Source organism: Cebus imitator, unplaced genomic scaffold (genome assembly GCF_001604975.1).
Source record: "Cebus imitator isolate Cc_AM_T3 unplaced genomic scaffold, Cebus_imitator-1.0 Scaffold85, whole genome shotgun sequence".
Lineage (NCBI taxonomy): Eukaryota > Metazoa > Chordata > Mammalia > Primates > Cebidae > Cebus > Cebus imitator.
The window spans coordinates 302,307-315,082 of NW_016107400.1; the positions used below are offsets into that span (position 1 = coordinate 302,307).

Here is a 12,776-nt window from a genome sequence, read left to right on the forward strand (position 1 = left end):
AAAAAAAAAAAAAAAAAAGGCTATTCAAAAAAGCATCATAAAATATAATAAGATTGGTAGAAAGACTGTGTAACCATGAAAAAGCTAATAAACTGATGGCTAAGAGCAGACTTGATAAGGAACAGTATAAATGCATTGAGATCATACAAAAATCATCAGAAGGCTCCGTAACTTGGGGTTGGGGGGAAGGAAGGCTTCTACCAGAGGAAAAGCAGGGGGATGTAATGGATTACCTCCTGATGTAAGACAAAAAGTCCTTACAATGGCCACCATAGGTCTCTTAGGTCAGACAGAACTCAATGTTGAATATAGTAAAAATTAACAGAAGAACCTCTGCATCCTGCCTCACTTTCTTTCACAGCATTTGCTACCTTACTACATACATACTTATTGTTTGTCTCACCTACCCAAATGTAAGCTTGCAAGGACCATTCTATATGCCTAGTATACAGAATAGAGCCTGACACAGTAAATATTAAACACTTAAAATATTTATTTATTGAATGAACGAATCATAAATATATAACTAGGGCTACTGGTAGTATTTCCTGGGAGACAATTTTGAAATGAATCATTTTATTAGAGAAAATTATCACCAAAAGGACAAAAGCCTGACAAAACCGTTTACCAATTGGCCTAGAGCACAATATCTGCATCAACATTGCCAACACATATGAATAGAACCAACCAAGGAAAAAAGATGAACACCCATTAGCCATGCATGCAGCACGTGCCTGTAGGCCCAGCTACTTGGGAGGCTGGGGTCGGAGGATCATTTGAGCTCAGGAGTTTGAGGCTACAGTGAGCTCTGATCACACCACTGCACTGTAGCTTGGGTGACAAAGCGAGACCTTCTCTCAAAAAAAATAAACAAACATCTCCTGACCAGGACAAAACTCGTTCTAGGGAGGAAATGTATTATTTGAGTGGTTTTGATAGTAAATTTTCAGCAGAATCATGCCTGCACACCATTTAACTGCCCTGAAAGTACTGCTGCTTTATCACAGCTCACTGGTGAAGAGATGGGAAAAGGAGATTTTTTTGGTTTTACTTAAAATAAAACGGCCAAGCAAAGTGTCTCATGCTTGTAAATCCTGAACACTTTGGGAGGCCAAGGTGGATTACTTGAGCTCAGGGGCTTAAGGTTGCAGTAACCCTGTCTTTAAGTAAATAAATAAGGATAAGATGAACAATCTGTTCCTTTTGCTGCAAGAAAGTTGCATAAACTTATTCATTCTTCATTCTCTCTTTTTTTTTTTTTTTTTTTAATTCTTTTTTTTTTTTTTTTTTTTTTTTTTTTTTGTTTACGAATGAACACACTTCTGTAGTCCTTCTCAAACTTTCATGTGACACATTAGCCCAAACTCATACACTCCGGGACCTGGGACGTAAACCATCAAGAGGCTCAGGGCAAGCAAGCTGTATGTTTTATCTTAAAGTCATGCAATTTTACATTCTAAGTTGTAACACACCAGTGTTTATGCTGTGTTAGTATTATTTATCATTAAGTAAGACTAATACTGCAAGACAATGGGCCATATTTATTCTGCAGCTTCAAAAGCATCCTGTACTCTGCCGTGTACCCCAGAGACTGGGTTTCCCAGTTTGAGAAGGACTGGTTAGGTGAAACTATATTATGCTCTAGAAGGTGACAATAACAAACTAGAAAATCATAGAACAGTATAGAGTGTATAAACTTTGAAGTTTTAAAGAAGTCCTGGGTTCAAATTCCAACTTCTGCAACTTACTGTGTGGTGTGACCTTCAGTTTTCTGTAAAATGGGGCCCAATACCAATTATTGTCTTGAGTTGTTCTGAGGATTGGAAATTATAAAAGTTCTAGCACAGGGACTAGCACTAAGAAATTAGTAATTATTCTCAAAACTGCCCAAGGCCAGCCTTGACTATGCATTGATACAAAGATAGTGGTTATGGAAGCTACACTGAGAAATGTAATGGGCAACAGCTTACAAAGATCTTTCCACATAACACAAACTCTAAAAACGAAGCTTTTAAATCACTGCAAACCTCCTCCAAAGGAAGAAAAATAGGGCCGGGTGTGGTGGCTCGCGCCTGTAATCCTAGCACTTTGGGAGGCCAAGGTGGGTGGATCACCTGACGTCAGGAGTTCAAGACCAGTCTGGCCACCATGGTGAAATCCCATCTTTAAAAAAAAAAAAAAAAGGAAGAAAAATAAAGATGCAAAACTAGCATAGATGATGGATTTCCTGTGGCCTAAAAAGACCTCAAAACTATTAATTTTTTTTGAGACGGAGTCTCGCTCTGTTGCCCAGGCTGGAGTGCAGTGGCATGATCCTGGCTCACGGCAACCTCTGCCTCCAGGGTTCAAATGATTCTCCTGCTTCAGCCTCCCAAGTAACTGGGACTATAGGCACAAGCCACCACGCCCAGCTAATTTTTATATTACTTTATTTTTATTTTTTATTTTTAGCAGAGATGGGGTTTCATCGTGTTAGCCAGGATGGTCTTGATCTCCTGACCTTGTGATCTGCCTGCCTTGGCCTCCCAAAGTGCTAGGATTACAGGCGTGAGCCACTGTGCCTGGCCAAAACCTCAAAACTATTAATAAATAGCATATGACCTAAGATATCTGAAATGTAAAAACCTGCAACAAACAGTGGGAAAAACATGGACTGTGGGTCAGGAAAAGGCGGTTTCTCCTCTATTCCATACCATTCAAGCTGGGCACACAGCACATTTCTCTAGGATGAAATCCTTCATCAGCACAGAGAAAGGGCACTTTGTATAATTCTTCCTTTCCATTTTTGATACACAATAGCACTGTTTATGTAAAGGAATGATGCACAGCACCTTGGATGAACAAAGGCTGTAATTAGCCAAGGCTTCTGCTGACAGACTAGAAGTAAAGGCAAAAAAATAATTGAGATTCAGTTATTACTTCAGTGATCCTTGCAGATGTCAGACTCATGAGCACATAACACATATGCAGGAGTTATATCATGGGCATCAGGTCACCTCCCACACTACACCAAACCAGAAGGATTTGCATAATGAGAAAAAAATCACACTACTCAGAACAAGCAGTTTCTTAGATTAAGTGCCAGAGTCATTAACAAAAAAACAAAAACTCCACGTATATGAGTTCCAAAAGAAACAAAAAAGCCCAAATAACTACTTGGCAAACCTATACCTAACTAGCAAACTGTCATGCTCTACATGTAGAGGAGATCAACTACATAAACGACATTACTTGAATTTACTCCACATTGAAGTGATAGTTCAGTTTGTACTGACGGAAGATGTGGAGTACAAGCAAAAGAGAATATGCTAAAATGCAAGAAAAATAAGGATTTCCAGTAAGGAGACTAAAAAGAATAGGTAAGAAATCCATTTGTATCCAAGTCTTGTGATGAAGAAGCATTCCATTTTGACATCTCTGCCTAAATCAATGATTTTCAAATGACTGCTTTCTTTAAAAAAGCATATAGGAATAAATCACCTGGGAGCCACAGTATGTATGTTTTCTTTATATCACAGCAATGGTCCCACCCTCCTCCTCTTTAAAGGATCACAAATGTTGAGAGTCACTATTATTGATGGAAGAAGGCCACAGCTTTCAGGAATGTTGTGACAAAACATTCCTGATTAGTAATAAATAAATAATACACTGATAAGTATTTCCTGACTATGACAGTTCTATTAGGTTGGAGCAAAAGTAATTACTCTTAATGGTAAAAACCACGATTACTTTTGTTCCAACCTAATAGGAAAAGATCACAACTCACCAAATCTTAACCCTGGCCAAATTTCTTAAGTGTGAGAGTAAAAGAAGATGAAATAGAGCAAGATCTAAGGGAGGATCAACAGGCTATGAAAAAGGAAGAATAAAAATATCTTCTCAGCTGGGCGCAGTGGCTCAAGCCTGTAGTCCCAGCACTTTGAGAGGCCAAGATGGGCAGATTGCCTGAGGTCTGGAGTTTGAAACCAGTCTGGCCAACACAGTAAAACCCCGTCTCTACTAAAATACAAAAAAATTAGCCAGGTATGGTGGTGTTCACCTGTAATCCCAGCTACTCGGGAGGCTGAGGCAGAGGCATTGCTTGAACCAGGGAGGTGGAGGCTGCAGTGAGCTGAGATCGCGCCATTGCACTCCAGCCTGGGTGACAGAGCGAGCCTCTATCTCAAAGACAACAACAATAAAAACTATTCTCCCTAGAGGGCAAAAGAAAAAATCTTCTCATGAATATCAAGTTTTAAGATAGAACAGAAAATGGTTGAACAATCCAAAATATAAAATGCCCTCAATTTTCGGTAATCAATTAAATCAAGTAAGCAAGGATAAAAAGGACCCTGGGACTGAGTGACCATATCTAAATTGGTCAAATTCAACTTCCAGTCAACTTCTGACATGGTGGATAACCTAACAAAAAAATAGCAGAAAAATATTCAAGGGGAAAAAAACGAAGGTAAAGTCAGAGATACCTGTTTTTTGCAGGAAGTGCCCAAGAGGATCTCAAAAGTATGATTCTTTTGTGGCAGTCACTGTCTTGGCTTAGAGGTCACCTTTTAGCATCTCTACCTAACTCCATTTGGAATTTCATTTGGCTCAATGTTCTCAACCCTGACTGCAAAATTAAAATAACCCAGGTAACTTTTTAAAAATAGCAATGTCTAGGTCCTGCCTCCCAGAAGTCTTGTTTAATTACTCTTGGACTCCAGTACTGATAGTATTTTTTTTCTTTGTAGTTTCAATGGCTAGAGAGAGAGTATTTTTTTAAAAACTGGTACTAATGTGGGACCAATTTTGCAGATAGAGTTGAGAACCATACAGTTACTAGGAACCAAGCAATACTTTGTCAGCAGTACACACCACTGATCTCTATGGGTGAGGTTCTGTTAGAAACCCATGATAAAAGTACCAACAGTCTAGTGGCCTGGTTGATAGCCTTCCTGAAATGATCACTGAGCTAACCTAAATGCTGTTTCCCAAACCACCATACAATTCTAACCCTGGCCATATTTTAAATAGGGGTTTGGGTTGAATTTAACCACTCCTAGCTAAACTATTCTCCCTAGAGGGCAAAAGAAAGAGCCCTTTAAAAAAATAATTTAACCAGTTTCTTGCCCTCTCAATGAATTTAAGGTAGAGGAGAAGCCCTCTTTCCAGGAGTCTGTTTACTACTGAAGTCAAAAGAAAAAGGTATCTGAGAATCCAGGCAGCTATAGTTCAAACGCTAAACTGAAGTGGTTCACAATGGGCGGTCACAAGATATTCTATGTCCTTACTATGCAAAATGTGGCCCATAGACCAGCAGCTTCAGCATCACCTTGTTAGAAATACAGACTCTAGGTCTCACCCCAAACCAACTAAGTCATCTCTCTTAGGCTCAGTGTGGTGGCTCACATCTGTAATCCCAGCACTTTGGGAGGCTGAGGCAGGAGGACTGCTTGAGCCCAGGATTTTAAGATGAGCGTACAAAACACAGTGAGAACCCGTTTCCACAAACAAAACAAAAAAAAAACCCTCTCTTGTACAAAATCTTTAGGAGATTCATAGGTATATAATTTATTTCAAGAAGCACTCTGTAAGGCAAGGATATATTAAAGAAAATGGCTTTGAGGATTAATTTTCTCTTTAGATAATTTGCATAAGAATAATAAAAGTATTTTTAAAGTCCACTGCTGCCTTAGAAACTCATCTTCTTCCACATAGCCAAATTTAGGTCTTCCTTGTGATGTTCTCGAAAAAGGAATCTTGATTCTGTGAGTGAATATATATTTAACCACATACGGATCCAAAGCAAAAATAAGGGCTTTAATTTCTCCTCATCTTGATTTCTGGGATATCTTTCAATGTCAGAGTAAGCTGAAGAAAACTGCACTGTAAACACTTTCTGGAGCTATAAAACCAAGGATACCATTTTAAATCCCAGAGTCAGGAAAAGCTAAAATTTAGAGTTACATAAAAATATAACTGGGCCTATCTAGCAAAGCTTGCATATTTAGAAATCCAATTGGAAAAACAACTTAACTTTCCCATCCCCAAAAGAATATCCCTTATATATAAAAAAGGAAATAGGTCTGTGTGCAGCTTTGGCTACTACAATCCAGGCAAGCTCTAACAGCTTTTCCATCTGATGTAATACTTGCACGAATTCTAATTCAGATGACTGCATAGCTACGTAAAACATGATGACAAAACCCATTGGTTTTGGAGTTGGCATGAGCTAATACAAAGTCAAATGAAAATAACATGTCTCTTTCCTTCTATGTTTAAAGTGGGGCAAGTAGGATCCTGGGCCTGGCAACATTAAAATTCAGGGGCTCTTTCTTCCCTCTATCCCTCAAACTTTGTTTGTCATTCTTAGGTTCAATGAGTCCCCAATGTAGTAGGCTTCCCCACCAGGGAAAACAGTAAACTTGAGGAGGATGCAATATTTAACTTGTGGTTGGTTGATACGTGAATAGAAAAGGAAGAACTATTTTAATTTTACAAGGGATTCTTAGGAGTCTCCATGAATATTTAAATATTTGTCAGTCTCCTCAGTCTATAAGGAGGCTATACAGAAATATAAGTAGAATGATCATATGAGGAAGCTATGCTGCTTATATAATCAGTCAGTCTCATTCATTAAAGATATGAGTATAAAAAGTACTTGCTTATATTCCCAAGAAAGACAACAGAAGTGCTCATATGTGTCAATATAAGCTGAAGTCCACAGCTTGGTCAATGTGTAAATTCTAGAAGCAGTGATTTTCCATTAGTAAAATGCACAACCCACAGAGGTATGACTATAACCCTATTTCCTTAGACTTTCTGCCAGCCAAAAAGCAAATGGACCTCTACTGGTTTTATACTGGCTAGTATAAAACCCAGACATAATACTGCTCATAAAGAAAAAGAGAAGATGCCAGTATGTGCAGCAGGGAGTGCAGCTGTTTTGTGTCTGTCATCTCTGGGAACATATATTTTCACATCTAAGATGTCAGCCCTCCAATGATACTGGTAAATAAATCACTATTGGGCATTTTTTACAGTCATCAGGTTGATAAAAATCTCATTTGTAAATGTCTAGCTAGAAAAGCCTCTCTAATTCCACTACAGTTAAGTACATACTATGTAGGCAGTCATGTGATAGACTTGTTATTTTTCTAGCCTTCTCTCCATTGATTGATGGTCACCCTTAAAATTCTCATTTATCTTGTACAGCAACAAAAAAATTTGTTTCCCATTTATGTTCACAGATATTCTGGTCTTTGGAGCCTTTTAGTATTAGAATCCTGGAAGCTAATTAAATTGGAAGTAAGATAGGGTGGAGTAGGTGGGGAGGAAGGGGAAAAAAGAACCAATCGAGCAGTCCTTCCCAACTGTAATAATGACACATTTTATTAAAAAAAAAAAAAAAATGGCTCAAATGGCTGCCTCAAAATCTTTGAGAATTAGACAGGGCATAAGTAAATAAAATATTAAAAAGTAAAAGGTTTAAAAGCCTCAAAATAGGATGATTTGAGTGAGGTCACTTTAATGCTGTTCAGGTCAAATGGAGAATTTATGTGGGCTATCCAGAGTTAAGAGGTAGGAACAATAATAAACTCTGGAAAAGATACTAAACATTAAAATTGCTGAATGATAGGATGGTTAAATGTCAAAAGTTCTATTTAGAGGCAGGACAATAAAATAATCCCATACACTTACAGACATACCCCATTACTGATGATGAACAGTATTAATTATAATTTTGTCTTATTAAAGATAAAGAATCCTGTCCTTTATCAAAGGATATTACTGCTCATCAAGGAAAGGTCTAGTTCTAAAAAGCTGAATAATTTAAAACTCTCTAGCATATCAAGAACTAAAAATAACCAAAAGAACAAAGGAAGAAAGATGCTTACCAGACTATCTAGTCCTCCTCCTAGGAGATCCACTGCTCCCATCTGCATGGAAGACACCTGTGGCACATTGACTGGGGGACCGAGGTCAAGGTTTAAAAGATCCCCTAGAAGATCACCTTGAGAGGGGATAACCTGAGGCTGTTCCAGGTTCGTTGCAGTGGTGGTGCCAACAGGGCTGTCACCTGCATCAGTGCTATAGTCACATACACACAGAAAGGACAAAAGAGAAAAGTCAGTTTCACTTAGGCTATAACACAGCAACAATAGTTAAACATACAGTTACATATAACTATCAAATACAAGGGAAAAATCCTCTGATTTTATAATCATTTGTTAATGTTTATGAAGAGACAATAGCAATTCTTATTTTTATCGAAATACAATTGCTAAAATGAAAATACATTATGTAAACCTTGTCAGTTAGATAATATAATTGGTCAATTTTAATTAAACATCTATGAGGGAACACTGTAAAGAGAATTCTATGGTTCTCTATATAAACTGTAAGGAAAATGTATAGTTCCTGCTCTCAAACACCTTATACACTAACAAAAAAATCAGCATTTAAAAAATGACTAAAAAGCAAGTTTACTGTGTAACAGCAGAAACAAGTATTGTGTGTGTCTGCCTAATTGATAGGATATAAGAGAGAAACATATTAAATCAACAATGCTGATTCTAAAAGCTTCTCCGAATGGTTTTATGAGGAAGTACCAGAGAGAGACCACCAAAGAAGAAGGGAAGATTTGTACAAAGGCACAGAAATGAACAATTTGACTTTAGGGGTGGAAAAAATTATACTGGCAGGAACAGAGTTTGGGATTGGTAAAATTTGGGGGAAGAGAGAATAAGGAAAATAAAACTTTGAAAACTAGTCTGGAGAGTTGATTTTTGATATGATAAGAAATGCAGGATCACTTTTATTTCTTGAACAAAGAACAAAAACTAAAAATAACATTAGAGGAACATTATTCTAGCACCTGTGTGTATAATGGACTGAAGTTAAGAGAATGGACATGAAGATCAGCTAAAAGTAATCTAAATGGTTACTGTTATCAACTATGTATGGAATAAAAAAAAGCCCAACAAGCTACAAAAATAAAAAGAAAGTGGTGAGTTCCAAGACATGTTAAAAGGCCTAGGTAGGAGAAATGATGATCTTTTCAATAACTGGTACTGGGTTAAACAGCTATGTGGGAGAAAAATGAATCTTGGCCCCCAACAATTCACAGGATAAACAAAAACTGAGATAAATCAGACATAAATGTGAAAGGTAAAACCTAGTTGAAAAACTAGAGTAGCATCTTCATGAGCTTGGAGAAGGTAATGGTTTCAACAAAAAGCAGTAACCACAAAAGAAAAAAAGCCATAAACCGGACTTCATTAAAATTAAGAACATGTCTTCCAATGACACCATTAAGAGACTGGGAAAAGATATTCTCTACAAACTGAGAGAACATATTCACAACACATATAACAAAGAACTTGCATCCAAATTACATAAGGAATTCCTACAAATCATTAAGAAAAAGACAAATCATTAAAAAGTAAAGACTTGAATAGGCAAGTCGCAAAAGAGGACATAGTAACATGAAAATGTGCTTAGCAACTTTACTCATCAGGAAAATGCAAATTAAAACTATAACAAGACACCACTATACACTCACCAGAATGGCTAAAACTAAAAAGATCAATAATACCAACACTGCTGACAATGTGGATCACCAGGAACTCATACAGTGCTAGGAGTACACATTAGTACAATTGCTTTGGAAGATTGGCAGTGTCTCCTACAGCTAAATAGAAACCTATTCTACGATCCAGCAATTCCACTCCTAGGTATATGCCCAAGAGAAATACATATATAAATCTACCAAAAGACAAATACAAGAATATTCATAGCAGCCCTGAACTAGAAAAAACCCAAAGGTGCAACAGAAGATATAAATGGTATATTCGTGGAATGAAATACTAGACGCCAATAAAAAGGAACAAACTACTAACAACATGGATTAACCTCACATTATGTTGAGCAAAAGACACAAGGCACTGAAGAGTAAAAACTGCAGGTTCCATTTATTTCACACTCAGTAACAGACAAAATAAATCTATTGTGATAGAAATCAGAATAGTGGTTATCTCTGGAGCATGCACACTGACAGTCAAGGAGTAGGAGGAACCTTCTAGGGTGCTGAAAATATTCTCTATCTGATCAGAGTAGTGATTATATGAGTGTATACATATGTAAAAATTCATTGAGCACTAAATGCTAAGATTAGTGAATTTAATGCTAACGTTATTGTAAATTAGACATCAATTTAAAAAGTAAAATTCCCACCCAGAAAATTTCAGACTTAGAGGGCTTCACTGTGAATTCTTCCAAACGTTTAAGGAAAAAGTAACACCAGTCTTATACAAACTCTGAACATGACTAAGTATGGCAATTGAGAAAATCTGAAAGTAGGTTAGCCTGCTTATTGGATAATATTAAATAATTATGTCCAAATTTTTTTAGGCTTGATAACATTATAATTTCAAGTCTTTATCTGTGAAAGATACCATGTACAGTACTTACAGGTAAAAAGATATGAGGTTGAGGACTGGATTTAAAATATTTGAGCTACCTCAAAAACAACTGTAGGGACAATAAATGAAATACGATTGGAAATATACTGATAACTGCTGAGGCTGAGTGACGGGTATATCCAAGTTTGTTAGACCATTCTATCTTGCATATTTTAAGATTTATCTGATAAAACAACAACAACAAAAAACAACCCCCACAAAAAATCCAATTAATAAAAAAATGTTTTCTTTAAAAAAAAGGCCTAGGTAAGTTTTGACACAAACAAAAACTAAGAAGCAAAAGATTACTTATGCTTCTAATAATCACAGGGGAATCTAGAAGGATGATAGGAAAAATTATATGCCCAGTTCTCAATTCTGTTAAGATAAGTAAGAAAAACAAGTAGAGAAGTCTGATAAACAATGGACTGGGCTCGGCACAGTGGCTTACGCTCAGAGTCTCAGGGTAGAGCACTGGGCTCAGTAATTCAGAACCTGTTCATATTCCAGGTGGGCACGGTGGCTCACGCCTGCAATCCCAGCACTTTAATCCACCCACAAGGCAGGTGGATTACCTGAGGTCAAGAGTTCAAGACCAGCCTGGACAACATGGTGAAACCCTGTCTCTACTAAAAGTACAAAAAAATTAGCTGGATATAGTGGCACATGCCTATAGTCCCTGCTACTCAGGAGGCTGAGGCAGGAGAATCTCTTGAACCCGGGAGGCAAAGGTTGCAGTGAGCCAAGGTCGTGCCACTGCACTCCAGCCTGGGCTACAGAGTGAGCGTCCATCTCAAAAAAAACAAAACAAAACAAAAGCAAAAAACAAGGAACTGGCAGTCAGAGCTAGAGAAGTAAACTTGGTTAGAAATTCACATAATCATCTCAGGTAAAATCATGAGGGTGGGGGGCAGTGCAGGATGGTGGTAAAAGCAGGAGATTAAGTGTTGGCTCCATTAAACGCTAGTTGCATAATTTTGGGCAAGCAACAACCTCTGTGAGACAAAGTTTCCTCATCAATAAAATGATGACAATATCACTCAAACATAAGGTTTCATTAAAGCAAAATCAAATGAAAACATGGTCTAACTGGTAAAGTTCTAGTGGTTAGTGGAAAATTTCCCTAAGGGAATATACAGAGAAACACAGAAAGAAAAGTTTCAGACTGAGCCTTCTGATACAAACAAGATTAATGATCAGAGAAGAGAATAAACTGCAAAGACTAAAGACAGAGATTCAATCTAGGAGAGCTGACTTACAAGGAAAAAGTGTCCAGGAAGCCATGATGAAAAGGGGTCAAATATTAAGAAGTAAAAAGGGGAAATGATTTCATACATCTGGCAAGAAATATATAAAATCTTCATAGAGCATTCTCTACACATGAAATTCTGTCATCTTCTGACATGTACCATTTAGAAAATGTGAGAGACCACATGGTTTTATCAGTAGCTCTAAACAGAAGATTGAATAGGTAACATGCACATATTTTTCTTCACTCTAATGGAAAGGAATGAATAATATGAGAAGATAAGTGAATTAGATGAAAAGAAGTAAATGATCCTACTGATTCTACAAGAATGTGACACATTGCTAGTATACATCCTTTCTCAATGGAAAATAAAAGTAACATAAAGGCATTTCCAATTTTAAGGGAAATAACTGCGTAACTGTCATCAAAGCAATATTTTTTAAAGGTGAGATTTTTCTGAATTAGACAACTATTTACTACCTCATTCCCATAGAGCAGCTGACAAGTATAAGCATAGTAAGCAATATACAAGGAAAAATCACTTCTCTCTTTCCCAGGTGATTTGAAAAGACTTATTGAAGCAAGCATTTTTAAACCTCTAGAAGATGCAGAATAAGGTTTTAAAGTGTTCTTTGTTTCCTATGAGAGGTATATTACTTACTAACCTTACATTGCAGAACAGAGCTAGGTAATGTCAATACTACTACAAACATGTCATTTGCAACAACATATCATCCCCATTTATAACAAAACAGGGTTTTCTTTGTATTTGCATTTCCTTTAAAAACACAAAACATGCACAAATGGACAAAATGGAGGTTATCCAGAAAGGAACCACAGAAGAAATTGTGAAGATAAGAACTTAAAGGCCATTAATCAGATAAAGACCTTATGTAAGACACTGTATTTCTTTTTAGATAGTTTAAATGTTGGTTCTTTCCCTGTGTTTAAGAAAGGGTTGTTTTGTTTGTTAATGTGTTTCATTTTCCCACTCCCATGTGAGGGTTAAAAGTTATCAGGAGGCTAGATATAAAAATGGTTACAGAGGGAAGTTACAACAGAAAATCCAAATCTACATTGAAAATTGA

At 37.0% G+C, this 12,776-nt stretch overlaps 1 protein-coding gene across 3 annotated transcripts in view; it reads right to left on the reverse strand.

Annotated features, from left to right (window-relative positions):
• The window catches only part of AP2B1 (adaptor related protein complex 2 subunit beta 1), a 141,280-nt gene that overhangs the window by 55,559 nt on the left and 72,945 nt on the right, over positions 1 to 12,776 (reverse strand). For all 3 annotated transcript variants that reach the window (XM_017534210.2, XM_017534209.2, XM_037740524.1), the window contains one exon: positions 7,875 to 8,067. In XM_017534210.2, coding sequence (XP_017389699.1) covers positions 7,875 to 8,067 — 193 coding nt within the window. The remainder of the gene's footprint in view (positions 1 to 7,874; positions 8,068 to 12,776) is intronic.